This window comes from Camarhynchus parvulus, chromosome 24 (assembly GCF_901933205.1).
Source record: "Camarhynchus parvulus chromosome 24, STF_HiC, whole genome shotgun sequence".
In the NCBI taxonomy this organism is placed as follows: domain Eukaryota; kingdom Metazoa; phylum Chordata; class Aves; order Passeriformes; family Thraupidae; genus Camarhynchus; species Camarhynchus parvulus.
This window is the reverse complement of record NC_044594.1, coordinates 4,593,312-4,616,525: the sequence shown is the minus strand read 5'-3', so window position 1 is coordinate 4,616,525 and position 23,214 is coordinate 4,593,312. Positions and strand designations below refer to the sequence as shown.

The 23,214-nt window shown below is 45.6% G+C and overlaps 1 protein-coding gene across 1 annotated transcript in view; it reads right to left on the bottom strand.

Moving 5' to 3' along the window:
- Positions 1–23,214, bottom strand: part of ARHGAP32 (Rho GTPase activating protein 32) — a 174,932-nt gene that overhangs the window by 110,086 nt on the left and 41,632 nt on the right. The window contains 3 exon segments of the mRNA XM_030964892.1: positions 19,431–19,515; positions 19,895–19,936; positions 21,002–21,093. Of these exon segments, the coding sequence (XP_030820752.1) occupies positions 19,431–19,515; positions 19,895–19,936; positions 21,002–21,093 (219 nt within the window).

Sequence of the window (23,214 nt, the reverse complement as noted above, 5' to 3'; positions counted from 1 at the left end):
GTCCTATTTCTCCCACACCTTGGAAATTTCCTGTGCAATACACTGTCAAAAAGGCCTTTAACTGTTACGCTGGAAAACCTATCAAAAGGTGTCACTGGTTGCTGTATTTTCAGGTATGACAAGCTGGGAACATTTATGAGATGTCTTCTCATACCCCCAAATAAATGAGACTATGGGGTGCTGCAGCACAAAGAAATAAGCATTTAGGGAATGTTTATGAAGGAAATCAGTGCCTATAAACTACAGAGCCAGGGCCACCCCTGGAGCAGCCTTATTTAGTGCAAACAGGGTATAATCAGCAAGAATGAGCCTTCCATGTGCTGCTCTCCCCTCAGGGTCCCTCAGCCCATGTGATTCCCAATCCCCTCCTGCACCCGGTTGTTTCTGATACAATTAGAAAGCAATTCCTGACACAGAGTTGGTGCCACTACACATCACTATGTGCAGCCTGGCCTGTCATGGACAAAGGGATTACAGAAAGTGACAATGAAGAAAATCTGTTGTGAGGATGGAAACATATTTGCTGAGGTCAGAAGCATCCTTAAATGACCTGTAAGAGGCAAGAAAGATGTCTGAATGTGGTCCCTAACACACACTATCATAGAATTATTAAGGTTAGAAAAGATCTCCAGGACATCAAGTCCAACCTTTGAGTGAAGAATCAGAATTTACAGTTTATAAATGCATGGAGCAGAAAAGGATTTTATCACTGTAAGACCAGCCTCATCATAAATTTTGCTCCTTCTGGTAAACAAGTTCTGGTACTTGATCACATAATTCCTACTAGAGAGCTGATTTCCTTCTAAGTAGGAAAAAAACACACCAGAAAAAAAGCAAAATATTCTCATTCCCTCTGCTGACAAATCACATTTTAACCAGCCATGATATGGACCATTCTCTAAATTGAGTTCATTAAACGAAATCATCACTCTCATCCTCACAAACAACAACATCCAGCTCTCACTGGCACAGGCAGATCAGAAGCCTGGTTTAATTCCCAACTCTGAAATAATTTCTCTTTGATCTCCTTGGTACTGTGGGTATCTATGGACTTGGGGATGAGCTGGGGCAGTTTGGGAGTGCACACAACGTGCTGTACACCCCAGCAGGTTCATGTCTCCATTGTGAATTCTTTAGAGGAACAAAGCAAAATTTTCCTTGAATTTGCCTTGACTCTTTCCCAGAGAAATCAAATCCACAAGTTTCCCAGAAGCCAAGCCCAGTGGCTCTGCTGGAGCAGGGAGTATCCTCCAGGAGTAACTCTGAGCATCCTGCCAGAGCCAAAGCCCTACAAGCACCTTCAGCACCACCAGCATCAGGCACTCACTGTCCCCTCTCCCCTCAGAGCTGAACACAGGTAACCAAAATTCCTTCTGGCTGCAAACCAAGCTCTGCTTCCCACAGACATTCCCATCAAACTGCAGGTGCACCCCTGCAGCACCAGCGCACCCAGGTGTCCAACAGGAAACCACCTTCAGTCACGGGCTGCTGGAGCCTGTGCTGCAATGCCAGACCTGGAGAAGGGCCCTTGGATACTCCTGGCACAGGGGGCCACCCTCCTGTGCCAGCCCTGCCACCACAGCCATGTCCCCAAAGGCACAGCAAAGGCCCTCAGGGCTGTCACTGCTCAGAGCAAAGCCAGCTCAGCTGACCATGGGCCACAGCCACAGCAGCTTCAGCGCTCTGCTTCGGGGCTCCCATGGCTGCTAATTTAAAAAAGAACAAAAATGCCCCTGATCTTCCAGCTCTCCACAAAGTATACGTTTTTCAAAGTCCTCAGCCAAATCTGGAGTGTTTCAAACCCTCTGAATGGCTCGAGTTTAATTTGTTGTTGTTTGGGTCTGTGTTGATTAACACATGTAAATAAAGGCAGCTGGTGTTACCTCTCTCTATTTCCATTTCACACCCTATTAAAGCCTGGTTCCACAATTAATTGAAAGCAAAAGGAGATTATTCAGAAATGAATCCTCTCTGGCAGGTCTAGTGAAAACCTGGGGAGACCCAGCCCCCCTCCTGGCAGCATCCAGAATCCAACATCTTGGATACCACACAAGGACACCAAAACAGTGCTGGAAAAGGAAATCAAACCCCCCACACTGCACATTCCTCAGCACAGGAGAGGGGGGGAATCTTCTGTCCTCCTGGCAAGCAAACTGTCTTCTTTCATGTGCAGAATTTAAGAGATCAAAGTGCCAATGAAGACAGACAATGAAGAAATGCTTCTCCTGCACCCAAACTATCAAAACATAGGCCTCAAGGAACAGCCCAGCCATGTTCAAATGCCTCCAGTCTGGTGCAGGAGGGGTTTGTCTCAGTGTGGAGGCAGAACTGTATCTCATGAGCCATGAAAGCACAGCACTAACAACTGGATAGAAACACCTGACAACCTCTGGACCTGCTCTGAACCCCCAAAACTCACTTATGACACATACAGAAATAGTACAAAGTCAGCCCATGATCACAGAAATCTCCTCCTTGGACTCTGTCACTGTTTCTCCTGTCCTCTTCTACACCCCAGCCCATCCTCACTCCCAAGAAACTCCAAGCAAGCATCAAGATGACAATTTTGAAAATTGGAAGTTCACAATGCTAGAATTTCATTAGAACCATCTCCACCATATCATAAAATCATCAAATCCCAGAATAGTTTAGGCTAAAAAGGACAAGAAATCCCATCTCATTCCATCCCAGGTTGCTCCAAGCAGTGTTCAACCACTTGAACACTTCCAGGGATGGGGCAGCCACAGCTTCTCTGGGCAGAAATGAATCTGTTTGGAGCTACCTGGAATTAGATGCAGGTAGGAGAGTGCTGCTGTGCTGAATTTCCAGAGCAGGGCAATCCTGAGAGCCCTCTGCACACTAGATGGCATTGCACTACAAACGATGGCAGGGATCAGCAGCACAATCATCCTCCTGCTCCTGCAGCCCCGGGTTTCCATGAGAGGGAAGCCCAGCCCAAGTGAGTGAATATTTACAGGACCAAGACAATGGAGACAGCTCTGGAAGAGGAACCAGCACCTAGTGACTTTGGGCCAAAACAAAGAGGCAATTAAATTAAAGGACCAGCCTGATTTATTAATTTATTTAGAAGAGAAGTGGCCTTGCCACAAAACAAAGCATCCTTTCTTTCACTGTCACTCCCTGGACCAAGCAGGATTCTTCCCTTGGCTGTTGCAAATCAATGAGCACAGACACACAGCGTTCCCTGTCAGCCTACCAGGGGACCATAATTTATATTTATTTGGCTCATTCAAGAACCACTTCCACACAAAAGCCATGTGAATGCACCAGGAATTAGGTTTTCTACAGTGCTTGTCCATCATTTTTTCACAGGTTCAGTTTATGTGCTGGTGACATAGGTAAGGATATAAACCACCAAAACACATTTAGGCTTATTGAGAAGTGCATTCATCCACAGTCAAATACATAACATTAAGGCAGTGAATATCATTTTTTATACAGCTCTATAAGATGCATACAGTTTTTATCTTCCTGCATATGGCATTTCCTAAAACTGCTGACTTTCAAGGAAAGTGTATTAAAATCACAGAGTTAGTTATGACTGTCCTTTTTTCTCTGAGCTCCAAAATCCATTACATTCTGTGGGAGGCCAGTGACAGTTTTACTCCTAGTCTACTTTTCCATTTGCTGGGAACAAGCACATTATTCCTCTGAGGGAAGTGAAAATTGATACAGCCCTGTCATTCCAAGCTATTAGTCTCTTACTCACTTCTTCTGTTTTCTCCCCAACTAAATCAGTATTAACTTTTTTCCCATGCTGACAAGAATCAAAGTCACTGGAAAAAATGCCTTTAATACCTGAGATATCAGCAGGAGGAGAAAAGGGAGGAGAAAAAACAACACAGAACCCCCAGTAACAGTAATTCTGATGGAGAGAAGAGTGCTGTGGCAATGAGCAGCTTAACTGGCTTAAGGGAGTCATTGATCCTATCTCACTGTCACATTTTCCAAGCACCTTTTCTACCCAGAGTGCAGATACATTTATGCTGGGATTTCTCAGCCTCCTGTCATCCAAAGAGAGGAGAGGTATTGGTGTGAGCTGAGCTGTGCTGTGCTGAGTAAGATTTGGGATTTTTCATGTACAGAGAAGCAGGACCAAGACATGAACTCCTGGAGCAAAGGCAGGAAATACAACCTAGCAAAGCACACAAAGGAAAACCAAACAGGGATGGAGAGCCTTGGAGCAGGAGCCTGGCTGTACCACGTATGGAGGTGCAGGATATGAATAAAGCTGAATTCCCATCAGGAGGTGCACTCCTGGCTCTCCTGGGAGCAGTTCTGCTGAAGCACAGCTCCACCAGACCCTTTCCACAAGCAGGACTCGGTGCTGGGCAAGGAAGGAAGGCTGGAGGAAGCAACACCAACATTCCTGACACTCCAAAAGGGGGACACTCTCCCCTCCCAGCACCAAACACCTCCAGTCTGGTGCAAGAGGGGTTTGTCTCAGTGTGGAGGCAGAACTGTATCTCACGAGCCATGAAAGCACAGCACTAACAACTGGACAGAAACACCTGACAACCTCTGGACATGCTCTGAACCCCAAAAACTCACTTATGACACACACAGAAATTGTACAAAGTCAGCCCATGATCACAGAAATCTCCTCCTTGGACTCTGTCACTGTTTCTCCTGTCCTCTTCTACACCCCAGCCCATCCTCACTCCCAAGAAACTCCAAGCAAGCATCAAGATGACAATTTTGAAAACTGGAAGTTCACAATGCTAGAATTTCATTAGAACCATCTCCACCAAATCATAAAATCATCAAATCCCAGAGTGGTTTGGGCTGGAAGGGAACTTAAATCCCATCTCATTCCACATCTTCCACTACCCCAGGCTGCTCTGAGCCCCATCCAACCACGTGAACACTTTCAGGGCTGTGCAGTCCAGAACCTCTCTGGAAAATGACAGCAAATGTATTTTTTCAAATGATGAAGTAAGGTCTGTAAGAACAAATAACACTGGCTCAACTTGCACAGCTGGCAGCAGCAGGCCAGGGCAGAAGGCAGGGAGGGGGAGATCAGTGCTACCACAGCCACATCTGGGAACTCCTTCCCCACAACAAACATTATCTATCATCTGGCTCAACACCAGCTTCTCTTGCTGACAAGAGAAGCAGCAAGTGAAGGACAATAATCTCCCCTTACCTATCAGCAGGAAGTGATAAAAACTGAGGGGAAACTTATTCCATTTCCTCCCATGACCCCATAAGTGGGAAAGATCAACAACCACTCATGTGGGCAAACCAGGCTGTGTGAAACTCAGCACTGCTGGCACTGAGGCTGTGCCCACATCCCCTGACACGAAGCAGAGGTCAGGCTGGGACCAAACTGGATGCACTTTGAGAGAACACAGCCACAGCAAGAGCACTTCCCAATAAAGTCCTTTAGCTTCCCACTCTGCCAGACCTCAGCAGGGGGAAGGTGCAAGCAGGATTTTGTGTGCCCATGCATGAGAAATACTTCAAATCCTCACATCTCCAATCTGCCCCCATCCTGCTTTTTTAAGCTAAGAAACAGAAAGCCCTTGTCCCACAGCTGGGACAAATCTGACCCATGTTTTCTAACCCACTTCCATTTCTGTACAACTTGAGCAAGTGTTAAACATGGAACAGACTCCATGGAAGCACCTCCCTCAGCAAAAGGGGGAAAGGGGGGCTGGAAAATGAGCAGCAGAGGTACATGGTCAAACTGATTTTCTAAAACAAAAGCTTTTCTAGGAGCAGAAGCCAAAACTTTCCCCCTTAGCTGAATGCTGCATCAGCCGGACTAAAAGAATCTGGCGTTAACAGGAAACTCACAGCTCTGGGCTTTACTGCAGCTCCCCATCTCTTCAGGTGCACAAACACATCCAGACACACGGTCCTGTCTCCTGCTCACAGCTCCATCCTCACAGCTCCAGCACCTCTGCCACGCCAGACCTCACCAGCAACAAGGAGAAGCTGTGCCCTGCACAACTTCTCCAACTGCTCCTCCTTGGAAGAAAGGGGTGTCCCAGGGAACCTGCAGGCTTTGGGCAATATTCAACTCACACAAGCATACTGAATTCAAAACATAGCTGACAAGTAATGCAGGTGCAGTGGGTTTAAGAACTAAGTATTTTCTACATATTGAAACAAAAAAAAGACCACACACTGCAGGTGTTTACCGGCTCTGCACAGTAAATATTTCCCAGATTGAAGAGAAACATTTATACAAAGTGCAAAAAAAGCATAAGTCAGTTAAAACAAGGAACCACTTACACACATATGATGTTTTAATATTAGATTTTACATTGATCAGAAAATCCCAGAGTTGTTTGGGATGGAAGGACCCCAAAGCCCACCTCATTCCACCTTCCACTAGCCCAGGATGCCCCACCCAACCTGTAATCAATCCTACAGCTACAGACACAGGCAAATTAGGGTGGGAAGGAACTGAGTGGGTTTGTGATGGAAACATCCAATGACATGTACAGGAGTGAACTGATTTAAAGAAACTACCCTGGAGCCATGAGGGAAGTTCTGCAGAGTCCAACCAGGTGACCCTTCACACCCACAGCCACTGCCATGTGCTCAGCAGTGATGGGGTGAGGGAGAAGAGGATGAAGAGGAAGGACAGAGAAGAGGCCTATTTCTGCCACATCCTGGGAAACTCCCAGAATTCTGATAGAGGAAATGGGATTAATGTCTTTATCATCAGTATTAACAGTCTTCCTACCAAAACAGAGATGCCCAAACCTTGCTAGAGGTCCAAGCAGGCACCAATACAAGCCCTAAAATGAGTGCTTGGGTTTAGTTTCATCTCAACCCAATTAAGGAGGAAAATCTCTAAGAAGATACTGAAATTTAGATGTTTCATGTGAGGCTCCATGAAACTCCGAATTCCATAGTGGTTGATATATAAGGCTCCAGCCTCCCTAATTCTGCCAAAAGGCACTTCCCAGCAAACACAAAGCTGCTCTAACTCAGGCATTAGGAATAAAACCATTGACACCATGGTCACTGATTTTCGGTTCTGAAAAGAAATGAGTTTGGGAAAGAGACTGAAATGATCATATTGAAATCTTAGGTCTCAAGCAATTATGGGAGAAACTCAAGCTTAAAACAAACAAGTTTCTTCACTCTGGTTGAGAAAGCCTTGAAGATCCTTGTACACTGAAGGGATTGCACAAAAAAATCCCTAGGGAAAAGTGAGACATTTTGAAATTTTTAATCCCCACAATTTTTTATCTCATTCTATAACTTGGTGATATCATTTCTTAGAGACAATATGGTGGAAAAAACAGGATTCTATTGTCTGTGGTTAGTCCTGATGATCTGGGAGGTTTTTCCAACCTCAGTGACTCTGTGTCAGTCCAGGGACATCAAACTCCGCACTGCACTGAAAAGCAACTATGCTCTGAAATATTAATTGCAACCTTCTTACTACCAAAAAGTGAAGGCAGTGGGGATTTTAGAGCTCTTCTGGTCAGTCACAAGATGCCAAAGTTGGATTCCTGCTAAATTCTGCCAAGAAGTGAAGCTCTTAATTCACTAAATAAGCCCTAGTAAGGACTCACAGCCAGTCGGGGGAGCACAACCCACAATCCCCTGGAGTAAGGAGAGAAAGGCCGGGGAAATCAGACTCTCCTGAAGCCTGGAGCACTGTGCCATCCAACCTCCCTGGCACCCCACACCGTGAGCACTGCAGCAGCACTGGGTGTTTTCTAGGGGTTACACGTAAATGTACAGAAGGCTCACAGGCAGCCCAGCTGGACAGCTTGAAGCTGGATTTTCCAGAGCACTGTCGCCTTCTGTTTGGAAGGCGAGGCGACTTGGTTTCAACAAGCAGCACGGCAACCCAACTCTTTCATGGGTCACTCGGGCCAGTAACACACGCAGACACCAATGTGGTGGACGGTCAAAGGCCTTTAATGTTACAATTCGGGGGGTTTTATAGATAGGGCTTCTCTACATCAGGAAGGGGGTCGTACGATGCTTAGTAAGGAGTGGAAAGTTACTGGTATCTCTATGTTAGAGGGGGCTACTTACTTGGCTACATTCCGAGGGTGATCATTATCTCAGGGGAGAGGGGGAGAGGGATTTTGCAACTCTCCGTGACATCGCGGTATCTTGCGAGCGCCTGTCCCTGCCTGCTACAGAGCACGAGCACACACAGGAATTACCCTGTTACTTGCCTCTCACAGGTTATTTATGTGCTGTGCAAGAGCACTGTATCCAAAAGTATGGATCCAAAACCCCAGGGAAGGAAGAAAAATGCTTTCACAGATAAAAAATGCAACTTCTGTATGTTGACTCAGTGAAGGGCAGCAAGAACAGCACAACAAAATGCCTGAAATTCAGGGTATTAAAGAAATTATGTTGGAAACCTTTAATGAATAGGATGAGCTTTAATTTTGTGGAGCAGTTCATAAACAGTGTCTTGGTTTTTTGATCCATCTATCAAAATTGGTTGTGCCCAGAGGATGGACTTGAACAGTTACAAGGTTAACTGCATAAAGGGTCACAAACAGATCTGTAACTCTGTTTTCATTTTTAATTTAGAAAATTCTGCCAAAATGCCACAGGCAGGAGTTACAATAGTAGAGATATGAAAAGAATATTTTAACCTTTAAATTTCCCAGATGACAATTAGGGAAGGTGGGTTGTGAATAATTCAGGTTACACCGGAAATGCTTCATGTCCTGGGAACTACCCAAAAACTTCTCAGTGGAATTGGAAGTGGGCTTCTGGTTTTTAACCATGTCATTCACTCTCCAGAGGGGCTAGTGTAAGCCTCTCCTGTGCAATGCACTGCCTGGAAGCTCCTGTTCTCCACAGAGAGGCCTCATCCTGCAGCCCTGCCCTCCTCCCAATTTCTGCACATTTCGAGGGAAAAGGGTCTGTGGGATTCAATTCTTGCAGTGTTTAAACACACAAGCATGAGGACAAGAGTAATGGCACAACCCAAGCTGGGACAGCCCCCTGGAGTCACCTGGGCTGGCACTGCTGTCACACTGAGTGTGACTCATTAACCCAACCATGCTCATTAACCCAAGTTAAATGGCTAAGCCTTTAAATCACCAGGCAAGGGAATTAGTGGTCACAACAAATCTGGGGGACAGCTCTGCTTCACACACCAGGACAGACACAGAAGTTGGACCTGATGATCCCTGGGGCTCCCTTTCAACTCAGATTTTCTGGGGTTCTATGGAAAAACAACCTTTCCAGAACAAGTTCCCAAGCTGCTCCATACTGTCAACAAATGACACATTTAAACCTTTATTTTGCTTTCTAATATTGGTATTTCAGTTAAGATTTGTACTAATAGCATAGTAGTTTTGAAGAGAAAATAATGAAATAATGACTTAGCAACAGTCCTGTGCAAAATAAGCATTCCTCTATAGCAAACACTGATACAATAACTTGTCTAAATGGGCACACGAAGGATGTAAAATGCTCCAGCCCTTCTAACAGCTCAAACCACTTTCAGCCATGGGGCCAAGCACATTTAAATGTGAACAAACTGCTGTGGAACACTGGAGCACACACACACAGAGCCTGCAAACCCCACAGCACAGGGCCTTGTGGAAGGTGCTGCCATCCAGATCATTATTAATTCTGCAGGCACTTCAGCTCAGGGTTACTGCTGCACACACAGTTTGCTTTACAGGGGCTGTTTTATCCTTACTCTGATCATCACAACTTACAAGACACAGACACTCATAATCCAAACAGAAAACACATCATCCACACCTTAATTGCTTTTATAACAGGAAAATAAACCATATCTCCATATGGTGCACCACAAAGAATTCTAACAGCTCATGGGTATTTTGTTGTTTAAAAATCCAAGTCTTCCCTCTCCCCTGGGTTATCTGAAAATCATAAATGATAAATTTGGAACATTATTTTCCAAGACTCTCTGAGCAAATTGATTAATGGCCAAAGTTCTGCATCTTTATGACACTTGATATGCCTGAGCAGTTCAAGTCAGCTGGGAGAGGAAAGCAGGGCTCCAGACCAAACCCTCCCTGTGCCCTGGTCAGCATCGACCCTCAGCTCTGCAGAACCCTCTGCTGTCTTTGAACTGCACTTAGAGGAACAGAGCTGGAAATTGAGGGATACAGGGAGGCTTAAAAGAGTTCAAAGGGATGAGGAACCAGGGGAAATAAAGCCCAGAACAGCTGTCCAGGGTGTATTCAAAGTGCCCATCAGAGCTCAGTGTTCCTGCTAAAACCCATCAATAATTCAAAGTGCACCAGCCTAAGAACTCACTCCTCCACAAAGAGCTTCCAAACCTAACCCAGCTTTTATTTAATCTGAAAGCAAATGGCAAAGCACAACACTAAATCAAACCTTGAGCCAGGGGACTCTGAACCACTCTGATGCTTCTCAAGTCTCACACCTTTTATTTAGTCTCAAAAACCGTGAGCTCCCCTCACCTCAGCAGGGCAGTACCCCTGTCCTGATATGACATTCCCTCCTTTCATGCAAATCCTTTCTGCCCCAAGGCTCCAGCTCCCAGTGGGTTCCCTGCCCATTCCAGCACTGCTATAGCCACAATTATTGCAGGACTTAGCAGATAAAGAATTATTCAATAATTTAGCAACATTGCAAAGTGAATTCCTGGGCTCAAGCTGTAAAAATAACAGAAGATGTTTTGATTTTTGAACTACTTCAAGCTGGTAAAAGGGAACCTGGTAAAAAATCAGTTCTTTTAAAGGCTGAATGTTTTGACATGTTGTATTTGCAATAAATAAGATTCACACTTAAGCACCACACAGAGGAATTACAGCTCCACCACAAGGTAAATCAGAAAAGTTTTGGTTGGGATCTAAACATAAACTGTCAGGACCAGGCAATGCCACTTCCCCAAGAAGTGCATTTTTCTAGTCAGTTTGTTTTATAACCACATTTATAAGTTTCATCAGTTTTCCAATAGAACAGAATGGATTTTAATGCCTGTTCAAGGATTCTGAACATCTATAACGTGTATGGCACTATGTATTTTTATTTCCAACTCATATAATACCAGATCTGTGGGTGTATATCAAGGAACCATTTTCCCCTTAAATTATTATCTACATAATTCTGAGTGTGATGTTGCCAAAAGCTCTCTCTGCAGTCAGAGTTGTCAATTCTGACTGCAACTCCCAAACCACGCCCTGAGCCTCCAAAAAACATCTGATGGAGCTTGAAGCATCTCTGTGCGGCCTAAACAAGCTTTTGATAAAAGCTCCTTCTGGGAAATGAACTATTTGAAAGGAAGAAATTCAGGATGGTGGTAGGGAATGTCTTGCACTTTAAAAATATGTCCCAGAGTAAGTTTTTATTAGTATTTCTTTTACTCATCTGGTCGGATGCAAGCAAGAATTAGTGAGTGGAATCAAGTTTGTTCACTTAGTTTTAAGAGACAAAAGAAGTTAAACTTCAGGGGAGGGGGTCTGGAAGAGGCAGTGAGATAATCTCATGCTTCTCCATGTAAATATTTGCTTTTCAAAGCCCACAGCCACACATCCACGTGTAATGGGAGCATTCCCTTTCCCTTTGATGCTTCTTTGCCAAGAAAACAGCAGCCTCCTGAGTTTGCAGGTTCTGCTGAGAAGTGGCCAGAAATGACAAGCCAGTAATTGGTACCTTTGGAATTCTGAGTCAAGACCAAAGAGCTCTCTGCCGTGGAAGCTCAGGAGAGCTGAGGGTCAGCACCTTGCCTGCAGGACAGGGAAGCAGGAGCCTCCACCTTCTGCTCACACCCCACAGCAAGGGATAAAATCACAAACCCATCAAAGCCCGCAGACTTCTCCAAATGCTTTCCAGACGTCCAACAGTCTGTGTAGGGGGAGTATGTGCCTGTTCCTCCTCTGCAAAAGAGAAATCTGCCTGAATCCAGCCCCTTGGAAATGTTTATGTTCATGAGAAATCTTCTGCCCAAATCTCTCTTTTGCAGGTAAAACAAACAGAAGTGTGGTCTCAGCTCAGGAGATCTAGAAACACCCTGTGTGACCCCTGTGCAGCTGCACATCCAGAGCTCTGGCACAGGACAGCAAACACTTCCACATGGAGCATCCAAACACCAGGAGCCCAAATTCTCCCCCTCCCCACAGGACAGCTGGGGACAGGCCAGGCCAGTGACAGGACAGTCATGAGCACTCCAACAGCTCCTGCCTGATTTCACCCTGAGAGAACAACCCTGAGCTCATCACAACACAGTGCAACACTGTAGTCCTGAGTGAAGCAGTGCTGATGTTCCAAGACTGGAAATTACCTGGAAACCAGATCGTGGAAGCACCACAAGGTTCAGGACACAGAGCATATCTGGAGACAGAGGTGGAGCGTGTGTGGTGTGCTCAAATCTTACACAGAAAGATGTCAAAGCCAAGAGAGCCAACAAATGTTGCAAGATCAGGTTATATTCTAGACACAGAATTACAGAATCCTAGAATGATCTGGCTTGAGAGGGACATCCAACCCAAAAACTCATCCAGTGCCACCCCTGCCATGGCAGGGACACCTTCCACTGTCCCAGGTGCTCCAAGCCCTGTCCAGCCTGGCCTTGGGCACTGCCAGGGATCCAGGGGCAGCCACAGCTGCTCTGGGCACCCTGGGCCAGGGCCTGCCCACCCTCACAGGGAGGAATTTCTCCCCACATCCCATCCATCCCTCCCTGAGTCAGGTATCCCAGCCGTGCTCCTGCAGCAGGGAATGAATGAACACGATCCCAGGGCAGGGCAGGGCACCCACCCCAGGGAGGGCTGAGCTAATGAATGAACATTTAACACCCCCAGCCTGACTCGCTGCCCCCAAGCTGCCAATTCTGTCATCAGCCCTCCAAACTCTGGCCCCTGAGCAGGGTCTGAACAAGCTGCCCTTTCTGCAGGCAGCTCCAGGTTAAACACAGCACAGCAATGTTCCCACAGAAGTTTGGTTTCACAGCTCATACATCCTCTGGCTTGACAAACCTCCACGAGAGGGGAAACACAGAGCCCTGCTCCTGTAAATCTCAGGGATCATATCTACAAGGCAGTTATCAAATCACTCCAGCCTGGCATGCTGGCAGATCCCTGAGCCCAGCATTACACTGCATTTTAACACCATTCCTGGTGGAGGATGGCTGCCTGCAGACAGAAACACACGGGATTTCACCTCCCTTCAAGCACTACCAAAACAGGCATTATTTTTCTGGAGCCCACAGAATCTTTTCAAGTTTATAACATATTTTAAGAATGTATATAATACAGCTTTCTGGTTTTTCCAGGTCATTAAACTGCAGGAAAGAAAAATTTTCCAACACAACTGTGTTCCAGTTACTAATCAAACCAATTTTAACACTTTTCTGCAACATGTTGGTAAAGATGATTTATGGGGCTGGCAAACAGCAGGAGGTCAATGTCAAAATAACAGCTGGGCTTATTACAGCCACTTGAAGATTTACTCATGCCATCAAATAGCCACAATGAACAAAAACCCCTACAATTCCACAGACAAACTTGCTGTATTTCCAGTGGTAAATGTTGGAGAAGGGAAAATAAGCTGGATTTCTGCAGGAGGTCTCTGTGTTCTGTCCCAAATGGGTCTGTTCTCCTGTGGAGATATGGATCATTCCCTAAAAACTCATAAAAACATCCAAAAGAAAAAAGATATGGTAAAAAAGCCCCAGAACCACCTGTTGCACTGAACCAACAGGTAAAAATCTCATTTGCTTGTAATACTTCTTTGTGGGTTCTAGCTCATCCTTCCATGGGTACAGCTTCATAAGCATCTTTTTAAAATCAAGCACATAGATGGAATCAGACACAGCTGATCAAGATAAATAAATCCAGGGAAATAGAGAGTCCCTGTTAGAGGCCATTCCATGAGCTGAGCAATGCCATCCCAACTGCTCTTTCCTTTGTAAAAAAAGATGAAGTACTGATTCAGAACAGTCAGTCAAAGGGAGCAAAGGGTGTAAAACACTTTCAGAAAAATTTAGCAGTAAATCCACACCGGAACACCAGCCTCGATCTCCTTCCTGCCCTGTGGATCAGTCACAGCTCCACAGCTGAAGTAATCCTTCCATGACAGAACCCACGCTGGATTTCTTCCCATTTCGCCAGGGGAAAAAAAACAGGGAACCTGGAATTTCACAGGTGTGATCTTGTTCCAGGGAGCAATTTTTCTGAGGAGCCTGTGGCAAGCTGGAAGCAAGACCAGGAAACAGCAGAATCCAAAAACTGAAGTGAACTTACTCGAATATTTTCATAACTCCTTTGGCAGCAGAAACCTTGGCCCAGAGACTCCAAATTTTTGAAATTTGTTGATCTTGGCAGGAGGCTGTGCCAATTTTCAGGGAGTTGTGGCTGGAATTATTAAGTTAATAGAGGCAGTTTCCACCTACACTCTGAGCAGCTGTTTTTATGTACCCACGTCCTTAAAACAGCCCTTGCAACATCCCCAGCACCACTTTGGAAGGCAAGAGGAACAAAATCACATGGAGAAGACAGGGAATGGGAGGGGAAGTCCTCAGTTTAAAGAAGGGGAACATACCAGAATCCAGCCAGGTAATTCTGGGAGGAGATTAACAGCATCCAAAGATGAAAGACTGAAAAGGGGCCCGGCTTCACACATAATCTGGGTCTACATCTCACTGAAATATTCACAAAGACAAAGCAGAATAGAGCAAAATTGTCTTTAAAAGCCCTAACACACACCAAAATTCAGGCCAATTTTTATGCTTCTTACTGAGAACTTGCATCTTTTAGAGGGACTGGAACGGGGAACTACTGGTTTATGTTTTGCCTTTAAAAATCAATTCTTTTTCCTTCTTAAACACTTCACAAAATGAGTGGGATAAATGATTTTGAAGCTGGAGCTACTCATGCTGCTCCTGACTGCCATGCACTGACAGCATGGTACCCACAGAAGAGCTGGGGACAAACAAACCCTCCTGCCCTGCAGGCACTGAGCAGGCTTGGGGTCAAATCCCTGATGGAGAGATCCAAGCTAGGCTGTCCCACCTCTGGCAGACACAGAGCAGGGAGCATCCCCATCCCTGCTGCTCCCAGCTCATCCACAAGGCTCCTTTTAGCTGTGGCACCTGAAACTATCCCAGTTAACCCCAGCCAAGGGCATCTGGCCAGGCTTTACCAGTTTTGCTTCCTCTGCAATCCAGCTTAGGAAAAAACTTACAGACTCCTTCACAAGCACATTCCCCCCATGCTGCCCCTTCCCCGGAATATCATTATATAAAAGAAAAAAAGGCAAACCAAGAGCAGATGACCTCGAAAAGGATCTTCTCAGCAGGCTTTGCTGACAACAGGCACAGAAGGACTGAGCTGCTCTCTGCACTGTTTCTTACCCCTAAGGCACAGCAGGAACATCCATTTCCAGGGGCAAAGCCCAGCTGCTGCTGGAGGCAGCCCATCAGCTGGGCAGGGGCATTCCCACAGGACACAGCTCCTGACAGGAACTCCTGGCAGCTGAAGCCTGCGCAGGCGGAAGTGATTGTGCCTCAAATACTTCCTTTACCACTGATAACACAATTCCTGCCATGGCCCTGCCAAGGCTGCACTGATAAGGAGAGGATCTGCAACCCAGTCCTGCTCCCACAGGGATTTATTTTTAGACGTCAGATACAGCAAGGCAAACACAGAGACTGTGCTGTTGGAAGGGATAATTCTGTGTCAAATGCAAGATGCTGAAGTGATATGAATGTGCATTACAGCACTTGCCTTGAGCAAATGGCTTTTGAGGGAGCAAAGAATATTATCTGCGAAGCGTGGAGCTGATCAGCTCTCCATATTCCATTACCAAAACCTACTCAGCTGAAGATAATGTCTTAATTCTTTCAAGTGAAGAACAGAGTATTAATTCCTGGTAGGAAGTAGATATTCAAGGAATTCCTAATCTTTCTCCTGTTTGTATTAATGGCATTTAGCACTAAGTAAAGTAAAACCATATTTGATAGAATCACAGAATTTTCTGGGTTGGGAGAGACCACAGGGACCATCCAGTCCAACCCCTGGCCCTGCACAGACTCCCCAACAATCCCACCCTGTGCATCCCTGGGAGCATTGTCCAAATCCTCCTGGAGACTTGGCACACTTTCTTTAGCATATAGTTATTGAATTACATTAATACCTTCTTAAATTATAAAAGAAATTTAACTCTGTCTCAGTCTAGAGTCAGTTCTTATTGCAAGCAGAAGGATATGGGACTCCATATCCATTTTTCTACCTCACATTTTTAAACTTGGGGAATTTGAAGTTGCCTCAATAGGTCCCACAGAGTTTGATGAGTTCTTTTCAGTTATTTATTCATAAATCAGATAGAAACCAAACAGATATAAAACAAAGCTTGTACTTGCTAGATGCAAAGGGCTGATGTTGAACAGTGGGCATTTTTATCATTTCACAGGTGTAATTACAGACTCTTCTGCACAAATGCAATTTAACTACTTGGAAATGACCTTCTATTTGTACAAAGATTTTTATGTAGACTTACCATCAATGTGTCCAATGAGTGAGAACCAGGTCAAAAAAGTTAAAGGGGAGATACTTTGTATTTTATGTAAACTGAGAAGAAGCTAAATTAGAAAAAAGGTAAATTGAGAAGAAACATTGTATCTCCCTAGGAGATGGACCATAAAAAAGCTGAACCACAGTTTGAATATTTATCCCATGTCAGACTAAAACACATCTATGAGTCAGAACCTGGCTTTTCATTAGAAATTAAAAATTAATGATGCAGCCCTTAAAATAAATACAGTAATGAACATAAGGTATTTCAGCAAAATGCCAGTGAATTTTGGGCACTGATGCAATCTCTGAGGCTTAACCTGTTGGTACAGCTTTGACATCACTGCCTTTGCCTGGCAACCAGCAATTTCCTGGGATGCCACACGTGCCTGGCTGGCCAGCCACAGGTATGGGTAAGACATTGCTGTTGGGAGCAGTGTGCAAGGACATTTCTGAAGAGAAAAAGCCCCCCAAAATGCACCCAGCCTCACCAGCATGGTGCAAGGATTAGAAGAGAACAAATCCCTTTTCACACCTCTCAGCAATTTAATTTAAAACTATCTCATCAGGTGAAATGTCGGGCTATTAATACCTCCTGCACCATGAGACCATATTATAAGTGACATAAACGTTACAAAACAACCTGAAATTTGGCCAGGCTGTTAATAGACAGCATTACACAATTCCTGACACGGACAGATAATGCTGTATTTTCTACTATGCAAATTTCTAACAGTGAATAGATTTTGAAAGCAGTTTACACCCACCAGCCCTCAGATGCAACTCAGTAATTCTCTATTAGGTGCCAAGCTGTCACTTCCCATCACTCCAGCCCACTGCTATTCTCTGCCCTACCTTGGGAGCACAAAGGAGCCTCCAACTTGATTAAAATGCATGAGCCCTGTGTGAACCTATTTTTAAATCTCCCAACTAATACTGCTGTTGTATTAACAGCTTTCATTTATTTTACCATTAATACTGGTATTCTAAGGAAGTGCTGCAATGCTTTATCTTTTCGCATTTCAGCAGCAAAGCTCTTGTTCTCAAAGAGATTTTTCACCATATAAAAAAGTCCTGACACTGTGTGGATTTATCAGAAACCTTGCTTAGGCAAAGGAAGCAATTACAGGCACAGAGGGCCTGAGTCACCTTATTTAGGCACAAATTTTGCTTTAGGTACACAAATAGCTAAACAGGTAGGGTTTTTGAAAGGGAGATGTGGTGGAAACAGAGAACTGAGCCCTCAACACACACAGAGTCTCAATTTTATGACAGTTCTTCTCATGCTGTCACCAGCCCCTATTTTCTTCCTGGTTTCACAGCACAGATACAGAAAACAGCTCAGGGCTGAGATAACCAGTAACAGCTCAATAACCAATACCATTTTTATTTCCTGTGCTACATCCTTCCACAATCTCTGTTTTTCAGGCAGAGATTACAGCCTCTGGTCTGGTTGTGCCAGGAGACCACTGAGCAAGAGCAGGGGAAGCTGCAGGAGTAGCAGTGACATCACAAAAAGCAGTGCTAAACCACTCCTGCTTGTGGGAGCTTCCCAGCAGAACGTGCTTCAGGAAAATCTGGAAAGGATGTGTCACCTGGTTTTACTTCTGCCTCTCACAAACATAAAGATGAGCCCCACAGGTCTGCCCTGCCATCCTGAAAACATCCCAGGAAATGCTTCAACCCACAAAAGAATTAATTATTGGTCATCAAAACAATGTGCCATGCACAGCTTGTGCTCCCTCTCCAGTTGCACATTGTGCTGAACACCCCTGGATGATGGGAGGGAGAACTCAGAGGACCACAGGATGCAAAAACCACACCTGTGCAGACACAGACCTGCTCCAATATAAAACTTCTCCCCACAATTACTGAAAAATTAGTTGTGCCAAATCAGCAAATTACCAGGAGACAGAAAGCAGGGACACAGATAAGCCATACTGTTCCTATACAGAGAAAATGAAAATAAACAGTTTTCAGCAGAGTGAGTTCTGCTCCTGCTTGCCTGTTTCCTGGGGCCTCCATGGGAACTGAGCTCTTTGCCCTCTATTTCGTGCCCAGTACTTTGTGTGCCTGGGTCTGCAGAGCCCACACCCCAGAACCAACCCTCCCAGAGCCACCAAGTGTGAGCACCAGCAGATCCCAGCCCTGAACAGGACCCAAGCTCCTTCCCAGCCAGAATTTTACTGAGACAGAGAAAAAAACCCAGCTGCATAATTCTGCTTGCAAAAGTGTCAAGTACAGCAGCATGGAAGGCTGTAAATAATTCACTCAGTATTACAGGAAATGTTTTACAAATGAAAAGGTTGTAACCTCCTTTTGGCTACAAGGCTGGCAGATGCTGGAGGCATTCCTGCTCCTCTAAGTGCAGAACAAAATGTGTCCTGTTTGTGAGAAATTCCTGGGTCTCAGCCCTCCCTGGAAAATGCTTCTGCCTGTATTCCTGAGGGAGGGATCACAGAGGAGCAAAGCCTGCACACTTCCAGAAATGCAGCTCAGGCTGACGAGCAGTTTCTGGTATTTTGATGACACAGCTGCTGCAATGCACTAAGCAGAGCTAAGGGAAGGGGTAAATTTTATTTATTTATATTTACATAAATACATTCACACAATTTTTTAATCACACACACACTCAAACCAAAAATAAACATGCAGTGATTACAGATGACTCAAGACTGAATGTTTGATACAGTTTTAAAACAGTGACATCAGCCAAATCCAGTGGAAATAAAACCATCTCCAAGCTCAAAGGAGAGCTCCACATGACTGAGTGCAGATTCTGCCCCAGCACATAGAAGCAATTCCAAATAAAGTCTCTACAGCTTTAACTTCTTACCACTAAACATTTAGCAACAAACTAAATGAGCCTCAGTGGAGTTCCCTCTATGCCTCCCCACCGGCTCAGCTAGCAGGAAGCACAAGGTGTTTGATGTGTAAGAGAAATCCAAGACTCACCTGTATGTTGCCAAAGTCCACGTTTTCATAGTGGAAATGTGCACACTCAGCCATCTTCGGGAAGTGCCCCTTTGTAAAGGATAACCTGGAGCACACCAAGAGCACACCATGAGATGGATGCAGACCACTCAACACAGATAAACAACAGCTACTGATGCAAAACAACAACTTTCTCAGCCTAAAGCCAAGGGAACACAGGAATTTGTTGATATGATGCACCAAAACAGTGGGGAAGGGAACCAAGTGAGAAAGGAATGCTGAAATGCCAAGTGGCTTTTCCACTGCATCCCTACAGAGCTGTGAGACATTCCAGCAGCACCACATCCCAGTGCAGCCCTACAGAGCTGTGAGACATTCCAGCAGCACCACACCCCTCAGGATGGACAGGAGCAGGGACAAGCAGCTGCACCTCACAAATGCACATCCACAGCCTTACACGAGACACAAGGAAAGCAGAACTTTACCTGTGAAAGGCATCACAGCCCATCAGTCCCGGGGGGATGTATCTGAGGGTGCAGAACAAACTCTATTTATCCTTTGCCTTTTGCAAAATTCAAAAATCAGGCATAATTATTCCCAAGTGTTTCCAGCAACACTGGTGGCTGCCGGGGAGCTCCTCTGGCTCTGCAACATGCTTCTGATTCTGCTGAAGCTATTACAGACTCCTATAGATATTCCTGGTGGTGAGCCAATGAGATTGTCATTATCTAGCTCCCTCTTCCCACGGGAATACAAGTGGGAAGTGAGAATGCAGCATCTGGCTGCTCAGCACTGGAACAAAGAACCATTTCCCTCTCAGCAGAGCACTAGAGGGGTGAGCTGAAGGCTCAGATCCATCAATCTCGAGGAGTTCTGCTCCTCAAGTCAGCAATCTTAGCAAAAGTAATATTGATTATTTCTGATCCCTGTTGCTGCACACATAATGACTTGGTTTACAGTCTCTGGGAGACAGGCAGAGACAGAAATACAGCATGAGCCCACAGGAAAAAAAAAAACAAACTGGGAGATCAGGGAAGAAAAAATATCCCTTAGAAGGAAAAACTGTGTAAAATCCATTCAAATGAAGTTAGAGAGGGCAGAACACAAAAAGAAAAGAGAAAAAAAATCAGATAAAAAATACATATAGGCCACCCACTTGTCCTGGTTTAGCTTTCCAGAGCATAAGGAGACAGGGAAAATTATCTCATTCGTGCATTGCCTGGGCTTCTTTTGAGATTTTTAAATAATTGTTCTATTATAATATGTTCTATTGTGGTTTTTATTTAATTAATCACTTTCAGGAAGAATTGGTAAAGAAAATTAAAAACACTGCAGCAGTGAGGTTTAAACCCTACCTAGCTTTGTTTCTATAGCCAGAAAGAGGAGAGTGAGCCAGCAAAACCTCTCATTCCCAGTTTTAGGCTCCATTAGCTCAAACTGCCTTGGCTCCACGTGGATTTCGGTTGCTCTGCTGAAGATACACCATCAGAAATGTTGCTGAATGTCCTGCACTGCAGCACAACAGCCAGAACTCAGCACAGCAAAACTGGAAGCCCAGGAAAGATGGGAAAATCACAGAAGTCTGTTCTTACTTTTTCACATTCTTCACCTTCATGCTGGCGGTGCTGCCGCAGGAGCGGAGCGGCAGCTCCCCCGGGATGTCCGGAATGTCGGCACCTCGCGCCTGCAGGGAAGAGACAGGAGCAGGAGGTTACACAGGCTGCAGGCTCTGGGCTCGGCCTGCTGGCAGCAGCCCCTCTGTTCTGCACAGGGCCACAAACCTCACACGGGCTGGAGCTGAATTCTGCCTTTTGACCAGGGAAAACTGACCCTTGGGATGGAGACCAGGGAGGTGACAATCCCTTCCTGCCCCAAGCCTTGCTAATCCTTGGGGTAACTGTGAAATCCAGGATCGAATTCGTTGCTACTTCTGCTTTCTAAAGCGGAGATTTTCAGAGGTGGGAGTGAAACAGATATTCCCAAACTCCGTACTTGGACTCCTCAGTGAGTACCTGATTTTCCGGACATCTCTGTGTTTAGACTCAGGCAGAGGCACTGCAAAAAGCTGGATTGCTCACACAGTGGAAAACAAGTTAATGACAGAGCTGCTTATTTGTGGGATGTGAACTTCTAAAATAGATGTTTGAAGCTATTGGTTTAAGTGCTTGAGGATATTAAAATTCCTTAATTACTAAAATTCATTTACTTCAGTGAGGCCAGAACTCCAAACTCCCTCCTTTCTGTTCTGTCATATTTTCCCATCCCCTCCTTCCTCCAGCTGCCTTTGCCTAAGCCATGAGCTCTGCTGGGGTTGAATTCTCCATCATAAGAGACACAAACACTCCACTCCATGAGTTTCTCCCACTGTGATCCAGAGGAATGACAGGTTCAGTGAGACTTTTATGGAGAGAGCAGTGATCAAACAGCAAGACTAGCACAACTTCACAGAGAAGGAGGAGAAACAACTGATGCTGGCCAGAGACTGCCCATCAACGATATGGGTGACACCAGCTGAGTGAGCTTTTTCTGCTTTATACAATGCACTAAAAACATGAACAATGTCCCAAAGAGGGAATGCTGGACCAAGAGGAAGAAAGGCACTTCAGTGTTATTTGTTTTACAGGCCTGGAACGAAAAAGTATTCCATCAAATCCTTTTTCTAATGACAGGAGCAAAGATGATTGCCCTGATGTTACATCAGTCCCAATGTTCCAAGTTGGTCCAGCAGAAGGTCTCTGAACAGAGTTGGATCTGTCCCAAAGCTGTGACTGATAACAGAACACAGATGCATTCTGCAGTGTGAAATATGGAGAAATATGGGAATATGGTCTCCAGCACAACCCAAGGTAGCAGCCCATGTGTGGGATGAACTACAGGACAATTTTGCCACCCCTCCCTGAAGCTCCCATTTGACCCTGGCACAGGTTACCTGTACCTGAGCTTCACCACATCACGGAGAGCTGTGGTGAGTCAGTCAGTGCCATTCTCCTGCTTGTTTTCACCAACCAGACCAATGCCAGAGAGAGAGATTCATCCCACTGAAGGTCAGACAGGCACAGGGGTGAGGCTACCACCACATTATCCATGTGAGGCTCCTGCTACAGTCACCAGGGACACTCTGGTACTTGAGGTCCATTCCCCTGCTTTAGACATCAGGAGGAGAGTCCTGGAATGGTTTGGGGTGGAAGGAACCTTACAGATCATTCAGTCCCACCACTCACCTGGGCAGGGACACTTTCCACTACCCCAGCCTGCTCCAAGCCCCATCCAACCTGGCCTTGGACACTTCCAGGGATCCAAGGGGAAGCACAGATTCTCTGGGCAGCCTGTACCAGGGCCTCAGCACCCTCACAGGGAAGAATTTCTTCTTAACAGCCCATCTAACTACTCCCTGTCAGTGTGAATCCATTACCCCTGTCCTGTCGCTCCAGGTCCTTGCCCACAGTCTCTCTCCATCTTCCTTCTCAGCCCCTTCAGGCTCTGGAAGGCCACATTGAGGTCACCCAGAAGTTTCTCTTCTCCAGGCTGAACAATCCCAACTGTCTCAGCCTCTCCTCACAGCAGAGCTGCTCCATCCCTCTGATCATCCTGGTGCCTCCTTTGGACAAAGCCAAACAGGCTGCAGGAACACCCACTCCCCTGGACACAGGGTGACGCCGGCTGGGGGTTATTTACAGACACGAGCAAGACCAGCTCCTGGTGCTTCCAGCACTGCCCTTGGAGGATCCACTCTGAGTGAGCTCCACCCTTTGAGCACCCCTGAGTAAGTCTGAACCCAGGTCTCCCTCTCCCCCAGCTGCACCGT